At 49.1% G+C, this 22,663-nt stretch overlaps 1 protein-coding gene across 2 annotated transcripts in view; it reads left to right on the forward strand.

Annotated features, from left to right (window-relative positions):
* cfap20dc (CFAP20 domain containing) overlaps positions 1 to 22,663 on the forward strand; it is a 692,307-nt gene that overhangs the window by 90,455 nt on the left and 579,189 nt on the right. For both annotated transcript variants that reach the window (XM_072472373.1, XM_072472374.1), the window contains exon 4: positions 16,800 to 16,872. In XM_072472373.1, the coding sequence (XP_072328474.1) occupies positions 16,800 to 16,872 (73 nt within the window). The remainder of the gene's footprint in view (positions 1 to 16,799; positions 16,873 to 22,663) is intronic.

The following is a 22,663-nucleotide window of genomic DNA, read 5'->3' on the forward strand; positions in this document are numbered from 1 at the left end:
AGATCATCCAGCGATGCTGGCCGCCGTGGCGGCAGCCGCTCATGTCTATGTTGCCCTGGATGAGGAGGAGGAGGAGCGTGCCAGAGAGGCGGCGCAGGCTGCTGCAGAGAGGCAGGCAGCAGCCGCCCAGGCTGGCGGGACACCCGACCTACAGCACGAGGAGGGGGAGGAGGACGTCGCGGCCCCACGGCAACGGAGGCACCCGAGGGCGCCCCGTGTGTACCGGCCCAGGCAGTCATACCAGGACCTCACGGACCGGGAATGCAGGAGGAGACTCCGGATGAGCCGGGAAACCGTGGCACACATCTGCCACCTGCTGGCACACCTGTCACCGTGTGGCACTGGCGGGGGTCACCCTCTCCCCGTGTCCGTCAAGGTTACGGTGGCCCTGAACTTTTATGCAACGGGGTCATTCCAGGCACCGAGTGGGGACCTGTCAGGCATATCGCAGACATCGGTGCATCCGGGCAGTGACAGATGCCCTATATGCCATGGCGCACCGCTACATCCGCTTCCCCGTGGACCGGGCCAGCCAAGATGCCCGGGCCGTGGGCTTCTCTGCCGTGGCCGGGGCGATATGCCGCAGGCAGAGGAGGGCGGAGTGGAGGAGCAGCAGGAAGAGGCGCAGTCCTCCCCAGATGAGGGGGATGAGGGTAATGGTCAGGGCAGACGGGGTAGACACAGGCGGGTGGCTGTCCACCGTTACCGGCTGGCCCAGCGGGCACGGGACAAACTGATAGACGCCCGCTTCACTGACTAGATGGGCGTGGGAATCGGGTAGTATGGCCACAGACCGCACACTATGGCAACAGCCGACCACCCACCCAGCACCCTCACCCTCCTCCCCAACCCCACCCACCCCACCCGCATGCACCCCCCCCCCCCCCCCCCCCCCCATTGCCGATCCACCTGCGGCACAACGGGCCGGGCTCACACAGTTGCGGGTGGACGCGTGTCTATCGCAGGCCATGGAGGACGATGACAACCCGCCCTGCGGTGAGCTCCTGGCTCTACATCGTTGGCCTATGTCTGACCCATGGCCACAGTACCACCATCCACCCGGACCATCCCTGCATGCGGCTGCGACACTGCAGCGCACGGTCCTGTCCTCTGCCCGGGGGATGTTGATGGCGGCCCAGGGGGAAGGGGGCAAGCTCACCTGGGGCTGAAGTAAGACCACCCCTCACACCCACACTTGCGCTCAACGTACATGACACCCCCGCACACTTTGGACAGAGCACAAAGGCAGCTTCTGTAGGTGTAACATTGACTTTAATAACCAAAGGAGTTCATGCACGTGCCCTAGCCCCTAAAACTCATCTGTGCCCTGCAACCGTGCCAACTTACTCAGTGTCTAATTGTTTGGCCTTACGGGCCCTTTGACTACGTCTACGTGGTTCCCCAGACGGTACAGCAGAACTGGAGGTGGACTCCTGTGATTCCTGCCCTCTGACACTGGATCCCTTTGGCGGCCGTTTCCTGGGGCGTCCTGGCCTAGATGGGCCAGGCTGCGGCCCGGGCGACTGGGATGGCGAGCTGCCAGCCTGTCCTGCCCGTTGCCCACCCGATGCACCTGGGACGGAAGGGGGGGGGGGGAGTCCGAGGTGTCGCGGTGTACCGGGACTTCCCCTACAGAGGGAGCCGGGACGGACCACACCACCTCCTCCTCCCTCGGGGTGCCCGATGGCCCCCAGGCCTCTACATGGGTGGGGGATGCAAACGGACTGGCCATCCGACGCCCCCCCCGACATCTGGCGCTGCCAGTCCTGAAGGCCCGTGCTGGTATCGACAGGGGTCTGCAGGTTTGCAGCCATGGAGCCCAGGGGGTTGGCAAACCCTGTCTGTGACAGTGCGACGCCGGCTCGCACATGGCCACTGGCGCCGATGCCCTCAGCGATGGCCTGCAGAGACTGGGCCATGGCCTGCAGAGACTGGGCCATTGCCTGCTGAGACTGGGCTATGGCGTTGAGCGCCTCTGCCATCTGGCGCTGGCACTGGCTCATGTCCTCCTGTGAGAGGGCAGCCATTTCCTGGGCCACAGACGCCGCCTGCACGGAAAGCCCCAGGCCTCGCAAACCGTTCCCCATGTCTGACACCGTCGCACCCATTACCTCCACCGCGGACGCCACCCGTGCGGTGTCGGCCTGGGTGGCACGCCTGACCGGCACCACTTCCAGCTCCTCCACCTGCGGCCGCAGCCGCCGCAAGCCGCCCGTCACCATCTTCGCTTGTCTCCGGGTCGGTGGTTGCATCGGATCTATGTGTGGGTGTGGTAACTCCAGGAACCCGGGATCCATCTGGGCGGCAGATGTTCGCTTGGGCTGGGCTGCCCTCCGACCGCCCGGCCCCTCTGCTGCTCCTACCTCCACCTGCTGTACCGGGACGGCTGTGTTGTGCGCACCAGTGAGTGTACCAGACGCCTCATCACTAAAGTGCCCAACCGAGGTGAGTGTTTCTGCGATGGTGGAGGGTGTTGGTGACAGCAGTGGCATTGTGTCGTGCTCTTCGTCCCACTCTGAGTCCATGGCACTTTGGGGTGGGGGTTTGTCTCCACCCATCCACTCTGAGTCACTGTCCGGTATTTTGTCTTCCTGGGTAGTGGTGTCCCGGGTAGTGGTGTCCTGGGTAGTGGTGTCCTGGGTAGTGGTGTCCTGGCTCGGATGTGACGGGGGCCTGTGGCTGCCCCCCTCATCGCTGGGTGGTCGCTCCCGCACGTGACGGGGGTGTCGTCTCCCTGTTGCTCCAGGTCTCTCCGTCTCCCGTGGTCTCCGAGGGGCATCCTGCGGGCGTCGCATGCCGGAGGGTGCGGGTCTCTCCGTCTCCCGTGGTCTCCGAGGGGCATCCTGCCGGCGTCGCATGCCGGAGGGTGCGGGTCTCTCCGTCTCCCGTGGCCTCCGAGAGGCATCCTGCGGGCGTCGCATGCCGGAGGGTCCGGGTCTCTCCGTCTCCCGTGGCCTCCGAGGGGCATCCTGCGGGCGGTCTGCATCTGCGGGGATGGGTGCCTGGACGTTTGGTCCTGCGATACACAATGAAGCATACATGGTTAGACATCAGGTAGTGATCAGGTGATGCGGGGGCGGGGGATATGGGGACTGGCTGTCGGTAGCTCACTTGCTACTATGCCCCCGACCTCTGCATCAGCAACCTCCCGGTCCTCAGGTTCACCAGCCAGTTCCAGGGCCCTTTCCTCATGTACGGTCAGTGGCCTCTCATCAGCGGGGCCTCCTCCAGTCCTCACATGCTCCCTATTGTTGTGTGCGCGCTTCTCCTGTGGGGGGGGGAGGGGTGGCAGGGGTAAAAGGCAACACTGTTAGGCAGGTATATGAATGCACGCCATCGGTTGCGCGTGCATTGCAGAGGTTAAGGTTAGGGCTGGATTCACTTGGGGATATGGGGGAGGAGGGGATATGGTGGAGGGGGGGATATGGGGGAGGGGGGATATGGGGGAGGCTCACCCTGCCTGCTCTGACGAGGTCGTTCACCTTGTGGCACTGGGTGCCTGTCCGTGGTGTCAGGGCCACAGCGGTGACAGCCTCTGCCACTTCCCTCCACAGACGCCGGCTGTGGCGTGGGGCAACTCTGCGGCCGTGCCCGGGATACAGGGCGTCCCTCCTCTGCTCCACCGCGTCCAGGAGCGCCTCCACGTCGCGTGACTCGAACCTTGGGGCTGAGCGGCGGCCAGCCATCCAGTCGGGTGTTGCGGTCGGGTGTTGCGGTCGGGTGGGGGGAGCAGCGCGGCCTTATGAGCCGTCACGCCGTGCGGCGCGTATGACGCTGCACGGCGTGAACCACTGCACAAGCGCGGATCCCGTTACGTCGCTGCTAGCCCATTTCGGGCCGGAGACTATCGACCCATTTTTCCGACGTGACGCAAGTCGGATTTGCGCCGTTTTTTGCGCCAATCGGCGGACTTTCCGCCGATAACGGAGAATTTCGCCCCCTATCTTGCCGGCTCAAACATGTGGGCGGGATTCTCCGAGCCCACGCTGGGTCGGAGAATCGGCCGGGGGGGGGGGGGGGGGGCGGGAGGCGCGCGAATCGCCCCACCCCGCTCCGACGCTGGGTTGCCAATTCTCCGCCGTCCGGTCGGGGGCCACTTAAAGCGGCCCTCCCGGCGATTCTCCGCGCTCGACGGGCCAAGTCCCGCCGGCGTCGTTTGCGTGTGGTCCCTACCCAGCGGGACCTCACCGTTCTGGCTGTGGGGGCCGTCCTGATTGGGGGGGGGCAGGGGGATCCAACTCTGGGGGGGGCCTCGACGGTGGCCAGGCCTGCGATCAGGGGCAAACGATCGGCGGGCGCGCTTATTGTGGGTGGGGTGTTATTGAAAATATAGGAACATACATGGAGTTTAGTAAGAGCAAGGAGGTCTCAACCTTCCATGTCCTGGGAGGCATTAAAGGCGGTGATTAGGGGGGAGCTGATCTCGATTAAGGCATGCAGAGATGAGGCAGAAAGAATGGAGAGACGGGTTGGTGGAGGCTATTCTGGCGATGGACCGGTAATGTTCGGCTACGCGACTTGTTGACTGAGTGGAAGAAACTCCAGATGGAGTTTGAATTGGTATCGACAGGGAAAGCGGTTGGCCAGCTCCGTCGTGTACAAGGGGCGTTCTGTGAGCGTGGGGAGAAGGGCCAGTAGGTTATTGGCTCACCAATTGAGATGGCACGTGGCCTCAAGGGAGATAATACAAATTAAGGACCCGGGGAGTAGAGTGGTTTCTGATTCAGGAAGGGTAAATGGTGTTTATGCGTCCTTTTACCGGGGGTTGTACAGGTCAGAGCCACTGGAGGGGGGTGGGGGTCTCTCTGAGATGATGCAATTCTTTGATGGTTTGGTCTTCCCAGTGGTGGAGGAGAAAGTGCAGGGGCTGGAGGAAATTTTTTTTATAAGTATTTTTATTCTCCATTTTCACATTTTCTTCAGAATTTACACCCCACCAACAAACAGTAAAAGGTAACGAATACAATATCAATCCCCTTATCAACAACAACGATCTCATCCTCCCACCACCCCCAAACAACGACCCACCTGACTATAAGCATCAAATAAAACAAACCCTCCCAAGGTGGAAAAAAAAAGGAATCGGGAATCGCCTATGGTCACCATTGACGTATGCAGTCCAACCCCCAACCCCCCCACCTAATGTTCAATGCCATCCAATCCCCCAAAGAGTACCGTGAATAACACCCATGAATTGTAGACACCCCCCTCCCAGACTCCTCCCCTCCACTTCCTCTTGTAAACTCCTCCCCCTAACTTTTCACCCCGGCTAGACTCACCAAAACCTGTTCTACCAGGCTCCGATGGCCGTAGCCCCTCCCCCCACCCCACTCCCGTTCATTGGCCGGCTTAAACCGGCCAGCTTGGAGGCCCGCGCCCGGGTCTCCTTCCCCCTTGCCCGGTCCCAGGCAAACCAAGAAATCCCCTTTAGCACACAACCCCAGTATACACACCCAAGCCCCAAAGAACCATCATTGCAAATGAAAGTCCAATCTCTTCCCTTGTCCAAATATATACAGCGCCAACTCATTTAGTACACACACCAACACGCAGTGAAAAAAATAAAGTTACATGAGGCTACATCGGTACACGACCATTCCTCAATTCTGCCACAGTCGTGCCTTCGCAATCTCCTCCGCTGCTTCCGCCGTCCCAAAATAAAAGTCCTTGGATTCGTAGGTCACCCTTAACTTAGCTGGATATACTATGCCACACTGCACCTTGCTGATGTACAGTGCTTCTTCACCCGGCTGAAGGCAGCTCGCCTCCTCGCCAGCTCCACCATAAAGTCCTGGTATATGCGTATACCAGCTCCAGCCCACTGCACCACCCGCTTCTGCTTTGCCCAGCACTGGACTTTCTCCTTCACGCTATACCTACGGAAACACAGAGTTACTACTCTTAGCGGTTCACTCGCCTTTGGTATAAGCCTCCACGACCGATGAGCCCGATCCAGTTCATATCGGGAGGGATCGTCCCCTTCCCCCAATAGCTTCGCCAACATCATAGCAAAATACTCCGCCGGCCTCGGGTATTCCACTCCTTCGGGCAGACCCACAATCCTCAGATTCTGTCGCCTGGATCTGTTTTCCAGGTCTTCCATTTTGGCTCGCAGACCCTTGTTGGTCTCTATCACCCTCCACAACTCCTTCCCCATCGAGGTGAGTTGATCACTGTGCTGCGATAATGCCTCTTTCACTTCCTTCAGTGTCTCACCTTGCTCCCGCACCTCCGCCGCTGCGCTTGAAACTGCCGCCCTCACCGGGGCAATCGCCTCCTCCACCAGCACTTTTAATACCGCTCCCATCTCCTTCTTCATCGCTTCCATGTGTTTTGTTTTTCAAGTTTCACAGCCATCACCTTGGTCATTTCTTCTGCTGTGAGTGATGCGGCCTTCCCTGGTGCTCCAGCCTCCGCCTTCCTTACAGTTCCTGCGCTGACTTTTTCACTCACCGGCAGACTTCCGTTAACCCCCTTTTTCATGGCCATTTTTCTCCCAAACTTGGACATTTCTCCTCCCTGTGCCTTCTTACAGCCCTTTCAGCCTCCGTTGCCCCGGGACTAGGCGTTCAAACTCCGAAATTCCTATTCCCGAGCGGGAGCCCTCCAGTGTGCGGCTGCCTCCCGCCCGCCGTCACCGGAAGTCGAGGGGCTGGAGGAAATTGAGGTGCATTGGCTCTATGCAGTCTGGGAAGGTTCCAGGCCTGGATGGATTCCTGGTGGAATTTTTTAGAAAAATATGCGACAGAGCTGGGGCTACATCTACTTGGGATGTTCAACTATTATTTGTCCTGGGGGCGCTTTCGACTATATTGGCACAGGCTTCTATCTCTCTAATGAAAAATGAAATGAAATGAAAATCGCTTATTGTCACAAGTTGACTTCAAAGGAAGTTACTGTGAAAAGCCCCTAGTTGCCACATTCCAGCGCCTGTTCGGGGAGGCTGTTATGGGAATTGAACCGTGCTGCTGGCCTGCCTTGGTCTGCTTTCAAAGCCAGCGATTTAGCCCTGTGCTAAACAGCCCCCCTGAAGAAGGATAAGGATCGAGAGGAGTGTGGTCATATGGCCCATATTGCTATTGAATGCCATCATAAGGTTATTGGCCAAGGTGCTGGCAACTTGCTTGAAGGAATGTCTGCTGAGGGTAGTTGCTGAAGACCAGACCGGAATTGTGAAGGGCCGACAATTATCAGCTAATATAAGGAGACTTTTGAATGTGGTAATGTCCTCGTTGGATTCGGAGCTGGAGGTAATGGTTTACATGGACGTGGGAAAAGTGCTCGGCTGGGTAGAATGGGAGTATCAATACTGAGGCAGTTTGGACTAAGTTAATTTCTTGGATCAGATTGTTGTATAAGGACCCCACTGCAAGCGTTCGTACCAACACATTACTTTTGACTGTATAGGGGAACAAGACAGGTGTGTCCACTTTCCCTGTTACTTTTTGCATTGGCAATTGAACCATTGGCTGCACTGAGGTCGCCAACAGAGTGAACGGGTATAGAGAGGGGAGGTATGGAGCATCGAGTGTCCATATACGCGGACGACTTGCTGTTGAACATAACAGACTCTCTCTTCAGTGTACAAAAGATTATGGTGTTAACTTGTTGGGCTCCTTTTCGGGTTATAAACTCAACGTGGAGAATAGTGAGGTGTTTCCAGTGAGACCTCAGGGACAGGGAGTGGGTTTGGAGAAATTGCCATTTCAGCTGGCTAGCTCGAGTTTCAGATATTTGGGAATACAGCTGGCTCACGAGTGGGCTTTGTTGCATAAGTTGAATTTAGCCCGACTGGTAGAAGGGGTGAAAGGGGAATGGTGGAAGTCAGTGCGGGGAGGGTTATCATTGGCAGGGAGGATTCAAATGGTGGAAATGATGGTCCTTCCAGAATTCCTACTTATATTCCAGAGTCTCCTGAACTTTTTACCTAAATCTCTTTTTGTGAAGGTTAATGAGCTGATTTGACCTTTGTTTGGACGGGCAAGACATCTCTGGTTGGAGAGTGTTTTTGCAGAGAGATAGGCCATCTGGGGGTTGGCGTTGCAAAATTTTATGAACTACTACAGGGCGACGCATATCGGGAAGGTTTGGAAATGGACCGTGGAGGAAGGGTCTGTTTGGGGGGGATGGAGGAGGTTTCCTGCGCAGGATCATGTTTCAGGGCATTGGTGACGGCTCCTCTTCCGTTCTCTCCAACCAGGTACTCTACGAGCCCGGTGGTAGTAGCCTCCTTCATGGTATGAAATAGAACTAGTTTAGGCAACATTTTAAGCTGGAGTCCGTGACGTTAAGGATGCCAATATGTGGGAACTTTAGATTTATCCCGGTGGCAATGGACTCATCACACAAGGTCTGGGAAGGGGTTGAAAGATTTAGGGATTTATTTGTGGGAGGATAGGTTTGCAAGTCTGGTGGAACAGGTGGAAAAGTTTCAGTTTCCGGGGGAGAATGGGTTTTGGTATTTACTGGTGAGAAACCAGGGGTGGGATTCTCCAATGATGGGGATATGTCCCCATGCCAGTGCCAAAACGCGGGCATTTCACTCTGGACTTTCCTGAAGAAAGTCCAGAGTGATTCTCTAACCTGCATGGGGCTTGCAGGGCCCCGGAGTGCTTCTTGCAGCTCTGGCTACGGATACGAGGTCCTGCACTTCCGGTCGGGACTCCGCACATGCGCACGGCGGCGGCCGCCCCATGCAACTTGGCGGACTCACACCACGGACCATGATGAACGATGATCGCATGCACCCGCGGATCGGTGCTGCCCGATTGCTTGTCTGGCCGTCCATGAGCCCCCCCCCACCGCCCTCCCCGCCCCCCGGTGAAGGATCCCCCCAGTCCGCAGCCGCCACCGGCCGTTCCCGACAGGCAAAACGTGGTTTGAACCACGCCGTCGGGAACTTGGCCAGTTACCTTCGGTGAATCGCGGGGGAGGGGGCTCTGTCAATGTTGTTTTTCCCTCTAATCTCTCTTTTGTGATAGACATGGCCTGCATCTGGTACGTTTTTGCAGTTTAGTCTAATAACATTTTCAATAGTTTCCTCTAACCTACTTACTACCAGTTTCCTTTTGCCTACACTCCCAGGACCAGCACTTCCATATCCTACAAGTGCACATACAGAACCACTTCCATCTTCTGTTTAAACCGGGTTCATAGGACTTCTGCTAACTTAAGTAGAAGATAATTTATGGGTGATCGCACCTCTTTGTTATGTGTCAGTTTAGTTATCTGATGATAAACATACTTTTTCAATTTTTTAATACCTTCCTTAGACCTATTTTTTATTTCCTTTTTTCCAACTATATTTATCAATTGCCTCTTTTTAAAACATAATTTGCTTAAACTTGTTTTACCTAAGAAACTCTAGCATTTTCCACATCCCATTTACTGCTTGTTGCAATGTATTTAACCTGTGCCTTATCTGTCTTGTATTTAAGATCTGGCATTGCACATCTATTTTTCCAACTAATTATTCTGCCACTGTAATTAATACAATTCCATTTTAGCACCTTTACTTTGGGTTTCTCTTTTCTCTTTCAATGCAAATCTAATTGTCCTACATTATTGTTCTCAACTATTTGTTTCCGTTTATTCACTTAATTTTCTTGCCCCATTATCGAGAACAGATTTTCTTTACTGAGCATTCAATACACTGATTAAGGAAGAAGTACGGAGTGTGGTTTGAGAATTGCTCAAAATTTTGACCACCAATTTTGGCTTATCCAAGTTTATAATGTAATTCAAGGCAAAATTTACTTTAATGCTAAGAGTGCAAACCTTTTTTAAAATTGCTGACAAATTCTCTCTTTAGAACATAGAACATAGAACGATACTGCGCAGCACAGGCCCTTCGGCGCACGATGTTGCACCGAAACAAAAGCCATCTAACCTACACTATGCCATTATCATCCATATGTTTATCCAATAAACTTTTAAATGCCCTCAATGTTGGCAAGTTCACTACTGTAGCAGGTAGGGCATTCCACGGCCTCACTACTCTTTGCGTAAAGAACCTACCTCTGACCTCTGTCCTATATCTATTACCCCTCAGTTTAAAGCTATGTCCCCTCGTGCCAGCCATTTCCATCCACGGGAGAAGGCTCTCACTGTCCACCCTATCTAACCCCCTGATCATTTTGTATGCCTCTATTAAGTCTCCTCTTAACCTTCTCTCCAACGAAAACAACCTCAAGTCCATCAGCCTTTCCTCATAAGATTTTCCCTCCATACCAGGCAACATCCTGGTAAATCTCCTCTGCACCTGCTCCAAAGCCTCCACGTCCTTCCTATAATGCGGTGACCAGAACTGTACGCAATACTCCAAATGCGGCCGTACCAGAGTTCTGTACAGCTGCAACATGACCTCCTGACTCCGGAACTCAATCCCTCTACCAATAAAGGCCAACACTCCATAGGCCTTCTTCACAACCCTATCAACCTGGGTGGCAACTTTCAGGGATCTATGTACATGGACACCTAGATCCCTCTGCTCATCCACACTTCCAAGAACTTTACCATTAGCCAAATATTCCGCATTCCTGTTATTCCTTCCAAAGTGAATTACCTCACACTTCTCTACATTAAACTCCATTTGCCACCTCTCAGCCCAGCTCTGCAGCTTATCTATATCCCTCTGTAACCTGCTACATCCTTCCACACTATCGACAACACCACCGACTTTAGTATCGTCTGCAAATTTACTCACCCACCCTTCTGCGCCTTCCACTAGGTCATTGATAAAAATGACAAACAGCAACGGCCCCAGAACAGATCCTTGTGGTACTCCACTTGTAACTGAACTCCATTTTGAACATTTCCCATCAACCAGCACCCTCTGTCTTCTTTCAGCTAGCCAATGTCTGATCCACATCTCTAAATCACCCTCAATCCCCAGCCTCCGTATTTTCTGCAATAGCCTACCGTGGGGAACCTTATCAAACGCTTTGCTGAAATCCATGTACACCACATCAACTGCTCTACCCTCGTCTACCTGTTCAGTCACCTTCTCAAAGAACTCGATAAGGTTTGTGAGGCATGACCTACCCTTCACAAAGCCATGCTGACTATCCCTGATCATATTATTCCTATCTAGATGATTATAAATCTTGTCTCTTATAATCCCCTCCAAGACTTTACCCACTACAGACGTGAGGCTCACCGGTCTATAGTTGCCGGGGTTGTCTCTGCTCCCCTTTTTGAACAAAGGGACCACATTTGCTGTCCTCCAGTCCTCTGGCACTATTCCTGTAGCCAATGATGACATAAAAATCAAAGCCAAAGGTCCAGCAATCTCTTCCCTGGCCTCCCAGAGAATCCTAGGATAAATCCCATCAGGTCCCGGGGACTTATCTATTTTCAGCCTGTCCAGAATTGCCAATACCTCTTCCCTACGTACCTCAATGCCATCTATTCTATTAGCCTGGGTCTCAGCATTCTCCTCCACAACATTATCTTTTTCCTGAGTGAATACTGATGAAAAATATTCATTTAGTATCTCGCCTATCTCTTCAGACTCCACACACAACTTCCCATCCCTGTCCTTGACTGGTCCTACTCTTTCCCTAGCCATTCGCTTATTCCTGACATACCTATAGAAAGCTTTTGGGTTTTCCTTGATCCTACCTGCCAAATACTTCTCATGTCCCCTCCTTGCTCGTCTTAGCTCTCTCTTTAGATCCTTCCTCGCTACCTTGTAACTATCCATCGCCCCAACTGAAACTTCACACCTCATCTTCACATAGGCCTCCTTCTTCCTCTTAACAAGAGATTCCACTTCTTTGGTAAACCACGGTTCCCTCGCTCGACGCCTTCCTCCCTGCCAGACCGGTACATACTTATCAAGAACACGCAGTAGCTGATCCTTGAACAAGCTCCACTTATCCAGTGTGCCCAACACTTGCAGCCTACTTCTCCACCTTATCCCCCCCCAAGTCACGTCTAATGGCATCATAATTGCCCTTCCCCCAGCTATAACTCTTGCCCTGCGGTGTATACTTATCCCTTTCCATCATTAACGTAAACGTCACCGAATTGTGGTCACTGTCCCCAAAGTGCTCTCCTACCTCCAAATCCAACACCTGGCCTGGTTCATTACCCAAAACCAAATCCAACGTGGCCTCGCCTCTTGTTGGCCTGTCAACATATTGTGTCAGGAAACCCTCCTGCACACACTGTACAAAAAACGACCCATCTAATGTACTCAAACTATATCTTTTCCACTCAATATTTGGAAAGTTAAAGTCTCCCATAATAACTACCCTGTTACTTTCGCTCTTATCCAGGATCATCCTCGCCATCCTTTCCTCTACATCCCTAGAACTATTTGGAGGCCTATAGAAGACTCCCAACAGTGTGACCTCTCCTTTCATGTTTCTAACCTCAGCCCATACTACCTCGGAAGATGAGTCCCCATCGAGCATCCTCTCCGCCACCGTAATACTGCTCTTGACTAGCAGCGCCACACCTCCCCCTCTTTTGCCTCCTTCTCTGAGCTTACTAAAACACCTAAACCCCGGAACCTGCAACATCCATTCCTGTCCCTGCTCTATCCATGTCTCCGAAATGGCCACAACATCGAAGTCCCAGGTACCAACCCATGCTGCCAGTTCCCCTACCTTATTTCGTATACTCCTGGCATTGAAGTAGACACACTTCAAACCACCTACCTGAACACTGGCCCCCTCCTGCGACGTCAAATCTGTGCTCCTGACCTCTATACTCTCATTCTCCCTTACCCTAAAACTACAATCCAGGTTCCCATGCCCCTGCTGCATTAGTTTAAACCCCCCCCCAAAGAGCACTAACAAATCTCCCCCCCAGGATATTTGTGCCCCTCAGGTTCAGATGTAGACTATCCTGTCTGCAGAGGTCCCACCTTCCCCAGAAAGAGCCCCAGTTATCCAGAAATCTGAATCCCTCCCGCCTGCACCATCCCTGTAGCCACGTGTTTAATTGCTCTCTCTCCCTATTCCTCATCTCACTATCACGTGGCACGGGCAACAACCCAGAGATAACAACTCTGTTTGTTCTAGTTCTGAGCTTCCATCCTAGCTCCCTGAAAGCCTGCCTGACATCCTTGTCCCTTTTCCTACCTATGTCGTTAGTGCCAATGTGGACCACGACTTGGGGCTGGTCCCCCTCCCTCCTAAGGACCCGGAAAACACGATCCGAGACATCACGTACCCTTGCACCTGGGAGGCAACATACCAAACGTGAATCTCTCACGCTCCCACAAAATCTCCTATCTGTGCCCCTGACTATCGAGTCCCCAATTACTAATGCTCTGCTCCTCTCCCCCCTTCCCTTCTGAGCAACAGGGACAGACTCCGTGCCAGAGGCCCGTACCCCATGGCTTACCCCTGGTAAGTCCCCCCCCCCCACAAGTATCCAAAGCGGTATACTTGTTTCTCAGGGGAACGACCGCAGGGGATCCCTGCACTGACTGCTTCTTCCCAGTCCCTCTTACAGTTACCCATCTATCTCCAATCTTTGGTGTAACTAATTCCCTGAAGCTGCTATCTATGACCCTCTCTGCCTCCCGAATGATCCGAAGTTCTTCCAACTCCAGCTCCAGTTCCCTAACTCGGTCTTGGAGGAGCTGGAGATGGCAGCACTTCCTGCAGGTAAAATCAGCAGGGACACTAACGACATCCCTCACCTCAAACATCCTGCAGGAGGAACATTGCACTCCCTTCCCTGCCATCCCTCTAACTTTCTACCAAGATCTGGCTAACAACTAAATTAAATAAAAAATAAAAAAATAATAATAATAAAATATGGTACTTACCTCACACCAATGGGTTTTATTATTAGGTTAGAGGAGGAGGGCGGGTGGGAGACACTACACGTGTAGTGTCTCGGGTTTCCTCTCCACCAGAATTTATTGGTGAGGGTCTTCCCAGAAGTCCGCGGGTCGAACTTCCTGTTCCCGCCTTAAACACTAAATTTTTTTTTTAAAACAGCAAAGAGGGACCGAAAACGGGACCAGGTAAGTGTTTACCGCTGAAATTGACTAGCCTGCTCCTGTGAAGGTCTCCCAGAAATCACTAACGCACCGCTCCCGTTGAAATCGACTGGCCTGCTCCTGCAAAGACAAGTGTTTTTAAAGGAGAGACTTACCTCCCAGAAATCACTTGCGCACTGCTCCCACTGAAATTGACTAGCCTGCTCCGCTCCCGCTGAAATCGACTGGCCTGCTCCTGCAAAGACAAGTGTTTTTAAAGGAGAGACTTACCTCCCAGAAATCACTTGCGCACTGCTCCCACTGAAATTGACTAGCCTGCTCCGCTCCCGCTGAAATTGACTGGCCTTTCTAATGTATGTTCAATATGGCAACAGATTTCTTAATATTACTTCAATGAACTGAGGTGTAGACACTTTTCGTTTTACCATCAGTGAGTAAATATATATTTTTATGTCTGAATTAAAAGGTGACACTTCACTCGGAAGCAGATATAATGGTGCAAGGTTCAGTGCTGAGGAGATTCTTATTTGCATATGCAAACGGTTTATTCTGTATTTGCTCTTGTCAAATACGAATATTTAATAATAATCTTTAATAATCTTTATTTTCACAAGTAGGCTTACATTAACACTGCAATGAAGTTACTGTGAAATGCCTCTAGTCGCCAAATTCCGGCGCCTATTCGGGTACACAGAGGGAGAATTCAGAATGTCCAAATTACCTAACAGCACGTCTTTCGGAACTTGTGGGAGGAAACCGGAGCACCCGGTGGAAACCCATGCAGACATAGGGAGAACGTGCAAACTCCACACAGACAGTGACCCAAGCTGGGAATCGAACCTGGAACCCTGAAGCTGTGACTGTTACTGACTATTCCAAATAACTTGCATTGCTGCCTGCCCCTTGAAATATGGGCACTTATAAATTAAGCTCCTTGACAAACACTGGACATGCGAGTAAGTCTAAGGTTTCAGAGGTGAAAAGATTGGCCTATGGATCACTTTTTACGCAGCATGCATACCTGTAGAGAAGCCCATCTATCATATTTGCATAATTGCAGCCAGAGAATCACTTGCAATGTCTCCTCTTGCTGCTGCCACACCATTACCTTTGGTGTCCCCCAAGAATCCTGGGCCGCCTCCAATTTCTCATCTATATGCTGCCCCTTGGTGACATTATGCAATGATATGGTGAGCTTTCACACGTATGCTGATGACTTACCAACTCTATCTCACCACCACCTCTCCAGATACCTCCACTGTTGCTAAATTATCTGACATCCAGTACTGGATGAGAAGAAATTTCCTCCATTTGAATATTGGAAAGGCTGAAGTTAATGTTTTCTGCTTCTACTCCAAATTCAGATTCTTAAGTACTGATTCCACCACCTTCCCCAGGCAAGGGAGTTTGAGCAAGTCTGTACGCACCTTCGTCGCATTTGATCCTGAGATGTGCTTCAGTCCTCATATTGGTGCCATTGTTAAGCTGGCCTTTTACCACCTCCATAACACTGATCAATTTCACCCTGGTCTCAGCTCATTTGTTGCTGAAACCCTCATCCATGCCTTTGTAACCGTAGACATGGCTATTTCAATGCATTATTGGCTGATCTCCCACATTCTACATTCCATAAACTTGAGGTCATCCAAAACACTACTGTTTGTGTCTTTACTCTCAGCAGTCCCCTACCACCCCTGTGCTCGTTGGCCTTCATCAGTTCCCAGTCAAGCAAATCTTGATTTTAAAATTCTCAGCATTTTTCAAATTCCTCCATTTCCTGTCTCTGTAATCTCACCCAACCCCACAACCCTCCGTGATATGCATGCCTCTAATTTTGACCTCTTGAGCATTGCCAATCATTGCTCCACCATCGCTGGTTGCGTCTTCAGTTGCTTAGACCCACGCTCTTAAATCTCCCCCCATACCTTTCCACGGCTCAACCTTGCTTGTCTCCTTTAAGGGGCTTCTTAAAATCTACCTCTTTAACCAAGCATTTGGTCATCTTATCTATTATCTCATTATGTGCCTCTGGGTCATATGTTTTATAATGCTCCTGTGAAGCTCCTTAGGATGTTTCATTACCTTAAAGAAGCTATATAAATAAAAGCTGTAGTTATTGAAAGTATGTATTTTTCTTTTCTGGACATGAGTATGCTGACAAGCCACACATCCAGAGTTGACCTAAATAATTGTGTTTTTTTTATAATTGAGCTTGTTAGGCCATCTGGGTCTGTACTTGGATGAGGGGGTATCTCATTGGAAGTTAGGCCTAGATGGAGTGGACATGGAGAGGGTGTTTCCACTAGTAGGAGAGGCTAGAACCCGAGGGCACAGCCTCAGACTGCAACGATCCTTTAAAACAGTGATAGGGAGGAATTTCTTCAGCCAAAGGGTGGTGAATCTGTGGAACTCATTGCCTCAGAAGGCTGTGCAGGCCAGGTCACTGAGTATCTTTAAAACAGAGATAGATAGGTTATTGATTAATAAGGGGATCAGGGGTTACGGGGAGATGACTGGAGAATGGGGATGAGAAACATCAGCCATGATCAAATGATGGAGCAGACTCAATGGGTCGGATGGCCTAATTTTGCTCCTTTCTCTTATGGTCTTCTATTTCTCGAGGTGTTAAGAGTTAAGTTAACAGTTGAGGAATGGTCATGTCTAGGCCGGACTGGGTAGCAGTGGCAGGTTCCCAGTCATGAAAAGGCATCAGTGAATCAGGTGCGTTTTTATGATAGTCCAGGAGTTTCATGACATTGTCTCTGAATTATTGTATTTTGTCAACTATTGTGCAGGGTAAAACAAAGTAATTTTTGTATTATTTCTTCTATTTCAGTTGGCCTTATCCAGCGGTTCCTTGTGTTGCAGCTTTGTGTGCCTGTGGGACAAGACTTCTCTACAGAATTGCTGTAAGAAAGAACGTTACTAAATGTTTGATGTGCAGACAGTTAATAAATTGAACCACAAATGATATTCATTAATTGTAAGTGGTAACTCCTGCAACGGAAGAATGACTGAGACTGGCTTCAAGTAATTAGGCTAATTTAATTGTTGGTTCTCAACAAGTGGTGTACTATGCACTGACATGGGAATTAAAAGCACACACCATCTGTTATTGCAGTAACTTTCTTAATTGCAGCAGTGACATCTCAGAGCTATAGTTCAGAAGTGGATGTGAATAAAGGACTGTCACTGTAGCATGAATAAATTCAAAATCGCTTTGAAAATTTAATTTGTTCTCATTTCATAGTACAGCAACCTTTAACGTAGAAGAAGGTCCCAAAAGCACTTCACGGGAGCATTATAAAACAAAATTTGACATTTATACTAGGGTAGATGACAAAAAGATTGGTCAAAGAAAAAGTTCTTAAGGAGCATCATCTTAAAAGAAGAAAAGAGAGGTTAGGGAGGGCATTCGAGGTTAATGGTCTTGACAGCTGATGGTGAGAGAAAGAAAACTAAAGGATAATTTGGGAATTACTTTGTATTGTAATGCACACTGGTTAGCTGGAAAGAATTTGTTCCTGATAGCTTGCACAGATGTTCTCTCACTTATAATTGGACCATGTGAATGATGAAAAATGCTAACTTAAGAGTACATAGCAGAAATGTTGAGTAAAATGCAACCACCAGTGGTGCACTTCTTGGTGAACTGACTGACTTTGCCAATCTGTTGAACAATATTTAGCTTTCATAAAGTTTCTGTTTTGGTCTTGCTGAATAGACATGTGGTTTGCAATATTGATAATATTCTTTAGGTTAAAGGTAAAATACACATATATTTGCTGTGTTTTCCTATCACCTTAGACTGGGATTTGAACAAGGTATATGTTCAATAAAGTGTTGAATTAAAAGCTGGCACAAACCTTTATCTCATTATTATGATGCTAAAGGATATTGTAGTTTAGTTGAAGATGGGGGATAGAGGAGGGAGGAGAAAATTCCCCTCACTCTTCGTCTACACTTTCAATAATTTTGTTTTGATTTGCAGTTACTGATGATGTCAGTAACATGCATTTGCATATTGACTTGGCCTTTTCTGTCATAATAGTGAAAGTACACATTTGTCCTATAGATTGTAGACTGCTCGATCCCCATGTTACACAAGGAAAAAATGTGGAAAAATAATATTTCGCCAGTAGATAATGCATATAAAATCACTTCTGCAGATCTGCCACTTCTTCACAACACATTTCTTGTTTTCGATATTCAGATGATGGTTAGTAATCATTTTCTGGGTTGCTCTTAGAGTTTGTGAGATTATGTTAATCTCACAATGTTTCCAGCATTTTTAATACATTTCTCTGTGTGATTGATTTGAAACAAAAGCATCTTAGATCAGATGGAATGTCTTTCTCTTGAGCAAGATTACTTTTGCACACATTCTTTAGGTGGTTGTTAGGAAGAGAACATCGAAGTTTACCCATTTCAATCAGAGAGCAAACTGTTTCATTTTAATATATTATGCCTTTTATTTTTCAATTTCTTCAGAAAGTATATCTATGCAAAGTTAATGTCTGCATTGTGTAGACCTCGAGCAGAAGGTGGAAGACCCACCAAACATAGAATCCTAGAATCATAGAATTTACAGTGCAGAAGGAGGCCATTTGGCCCATCGAGTCAGCACCGGCTCTTGCAAAGAGCACCCTACTTAAGCCCACACCTCAACCCTGTCCCTGTAACCCAGTAACCCCACCTAACAACCCGCGCAGAGACGGGACGAACGTGCAAACTCCGCACAGACAGTGACCCAAGCCGGGAATTGAACCTGGGACCCTGGAGCTGTGAAGCAACTATGCTAACCATTGTGCTACCGCGCTGTCCATCTAGTCCTAAACTTGTGAACTGCCCTTAATTTCAAGATGCATATTGTGCAAATAATCTATTCTTAAAATTTCCTCAGTGGGCTGAACAAATGCTGAATGAACAGCACATGCACACAACAATAATGAATCCACACAAGTTGGCAGTAAGCTTCAATAACAAAAATGGACTTAATCTAAAACATTTTGACTAGAAATATTTAATTTGATTTGCATCAGGCTCACTTGATTTTAGAATTTTATATTACGGAATTCTGCAGATATTCTATATTAAACACTTCAAGAATTATTACACATTTGAACTGGATCAATTGAAAGGACTGACTGTAGAACTAAGCAGTATAAATTGGAGCTGTTGAAACTTGTACCAGGACGTGCTGATGCCACACCCACACGCACAATCTGATGGTAAATTCAACAATCCTCAATTCAATTTGGAGTTGTGGTTTAAATAGCATGCCACACTGCCAGAACTTGGCTTCCTGCTGGTAGAATAGAATCTGTGAATTTACTCAATGATAAATTGATATAATGAAAGTTACAACTGATGTTTTTCTGGGGTGGTTGCTTGTTGTGATCATAAATCATTCTGGTACAATGTGAATACACAAAACTTAAAGCATCTAGGAAGTGAAGCCTGAACTCATTGCTGCAGACTATCCTTGCTGACATGGAGCTTTTCTTGTTTTTTAGTTTCTCATTTTGTTTAGAGGCTTATGTCGGGTATGTGTGTGTAACTTGGTAATGCTCCTTCAAATAGATTGTATGGAAATAATTCATTTCAGTTGGATAACTTGCAACAATTTTGAAAGAATATGTTCACATAAACCATGTGTTCTACTCCACACCATTATGCCAGGGAGTATAGAATTTTGGAACATGGGCAGCAAGGGGCTAAATTTAAAAAGCATTCATATCTGGATCAGTACTAATCTCTGGACTACTACTTGAGCCATGAGTCAATTATGTAAGGTAAATAAAATTAGAGAATTTAATGCATGGCTCAAAGACTGATGTGGGAGAAATGGGATTCGACTCGTAAGACACTTGCACCAGTACTGGAGAAAGTGTACCTTTGGGTCAGTCTTCACCTGAACGGTGCCAGGACTAGTGTTCTGGCTAGTTGTATAACCAGGCCAGCAGAGAGGGCTTTAAATTAAATAGTGGGACCAAGGGATCACCTGATGTAAAAGGCAGAAAATTAAAAGGAAAGTACAAGGGAAGAGAGCAAGGTAGCAATAAGGGTGATAATCCGAGCGTGGCAAGAAGGGACAGAACATACAAATTTAAGAGTGTACCGTAAGATAAGGCCAGAGTTTGCAAAAATAGTAAAAAGATTGAACTAAAGTCTCTGTATTCTGAATGTACACAACATTCATAACAAAATGGATGAATTGATAGTGCAAATAGAAATAAATATGTATGACCTGATAACCATGGCTGCAAAGTAACAAAAGCTGGCACCTGACTATTCAAGGGTACTTGACATTTTGGAAGTATGGGAAGCTAGGAAAAAGTGGTTGGAACGCTCTGTTATTTAAGGATGACATTGGCACAATCGTGAGAGATGACCTTATTCTTAAAGATCAAGATGTAGAATCAGTTTGGGTGGAGATAGGAAACAGCAAAAGGTAGTTTATAGCCCCACTAACAGTAACCACAATGCAATAGAAGAGTATACAGGAAGAAATAATGCTGGCTTGCAAGAAAGGTGCAGCCATAATCATGGGATTATGGGTTATTTTAGTCTACATATAAATTGGACGAATCAGATTTGTAAAGGTATGCTGCGAGATGAGTTCATAGTGTTTCCCAGACAGCTTCTTAAAGCAGCATGTTCCAGAGCAGTCATTTACAAACCCAGGGTCGCGACCCGTGGGTGAGTCGCAGGCGGGTGTCAGAAGGGTCACGGGGCTATGCGCCACAGCGCTCCCGATTGCGCAAAGTAGTGCCCAGTGGCACAACAAGCTTTTAAAAACGCCGGCCACGACTGACTTTCAGAATGCTGCTCGTTCGGCGCATATGTTCCCCCTCAGCAGTGTGCAAGCCAGCCCAGCAAGGCAGAACCCATCCTACTGATGTCAGCGCGCTGACCCAGGACCAGATGCTTTTTAAAAATCGCCAGAGTCTTCCTGCCTGGAGTGGTGGCAGAGAGCAGGTCACTTGCACTGCTGCCACATGTGCTGGGTGCGAGAGAGATTCTTCCATGCCAGCAATGCTGATATGAACTCCAGGGCCTCTGGTAAACAAGCCATGAAGAAGCAGCTGAAAACAGGAACAAAACTGCATAAAGATGATTACTTGAGGTGTGGGGTTATTAATTGTCCCTCTGAAAACCAGGATTCAAAGTTCATGTGTGTTATATGCAGGGAGCACTGACACATGAAAGTTTAAAACCCTCTGAAAACTTCAAAGACATTTGAAGCCTAAACATGGTGAGTTTGAGGCCAAACCTCTTAGATTTTATTCAACGGTTGCAGTGAGATCTTAACTCATCAGCTGAAGTCATTATCAGAACTGTAACACTGAATAACAAAGTGGAATTTGTACATTCTTCCCGTATCTGCCTGGACTTTGTCTGGATTCTCCGGTTTCCTCCAACTGTCCAAAGATGTGCAGGTTAGGTGGACTGGCCATGCTAAATTGCCCCTAGATGGGGTTACGCGGATAGGGTGGGGGATTGGGCCAAGGGAGGGTGTTAATTCAGAGGATTGGTGCAGACTCGATGGGATGAATGGCCTCCTCTGTAGGGATTATATGATCCTATGAAATGAGATCGTGAGGACCAATCAGGCTCCCCTGTCACATTAAAGGTAAGTGAAAATGGTGGGTTGCGATGGTCGGACAGCACGGGTCGCAAAGGTTGGCCAGTGTGGGTCCCGCAGGATGGTTAAAAATGGGTCCTGGGGGCAACACAGTGGCGCAGTGGTTAGCACTGCTGTCTCACGGCGCTGAGGTCCCAGGTTCGATCCCAGCTCTGGGTCACTGTCCATGTGGAGTTTGCACATTCTCCCTGTGTTTGCGTGGGTTTCGCCTCCACAATCCAAAGATGTGCAGAGTAGGTGGATTGGCCATGCCAAATTGCCCCTTAATTGGAAAAAAAAAAATTGGGCACTCTTAAATAATAAAAAGGGTCCCTAGTAGAAAAGTTTGAAAAACACTGTTCTAGAGCCAACCAGAGAGTCGGCTAATCCATACCTGGTAATGTGCAATGAGGATTAATTAATGACATCAGAGTAAAGTAGCCTCTTGATAGCAGTGATCAGAACATGATTAAATTTTGCATTCAAAGTATAGGTCTAAGATGAGTGTTTTAAACTTAAAGGCAATTACAAGGGTATGGAGCCAGAGCTGGCTAAGTCAACTGGGAAATTGGGTTAAATGGTAGGTAATTTAAGGAGATATTTTGTAACACTTAGCAAAGACACACATTCCAGTAAGAAATACAGACAAAATAGGAAGGATGCTATTATACAGTCTGGAAAGCAGTTGACACTGAGCCGAACAGGTTGAATCAAAAGGAAAAAGGTCTAATGCAACATAACAAGAGTACAGGAAATTACTCTACTACAGGACCCAGCTCACTGTTCATCGCCTTCCAATGTAGAAGGGGATGCCCTGCCCCTCAGTGGGGGAGTGCAATCCCTCAGTCTGATAAATGTCCTATGACCTGCTAAGGTTTCATTAATGTCCCATTACCTGCTTAAGCCCAGGTTATGACATTCCTCCCCTCCGTGGCGGCGTGTCGCACACACAACCAGGCCGAGATGAGGAAGCAGGAGGTGATGGCGGACCCCTGCATCTTTTAGGAAACGGTTGGCCCTCAACGGTGACAGACGGAGGAGGGGCCGGCGGTGGGTAGTGGAGCGGGGTGCGC

This window comes from Scyliorhinus torazame, chromosome 13 (genome assembly GCF_047496885.1).
Source record: "Scyliorhinus torazame isolate Kashiwa2021f chromosome 13, sScyTor2.1, whole genome shotgun sequence".
Lineage (NCBI taxonomy): Eukaryota > Metazoa > Chordata > Chondrichthyes > Carcharhiniformes > Scyliorhinidae > Scyliorhinus > Scyliorhinus torazame.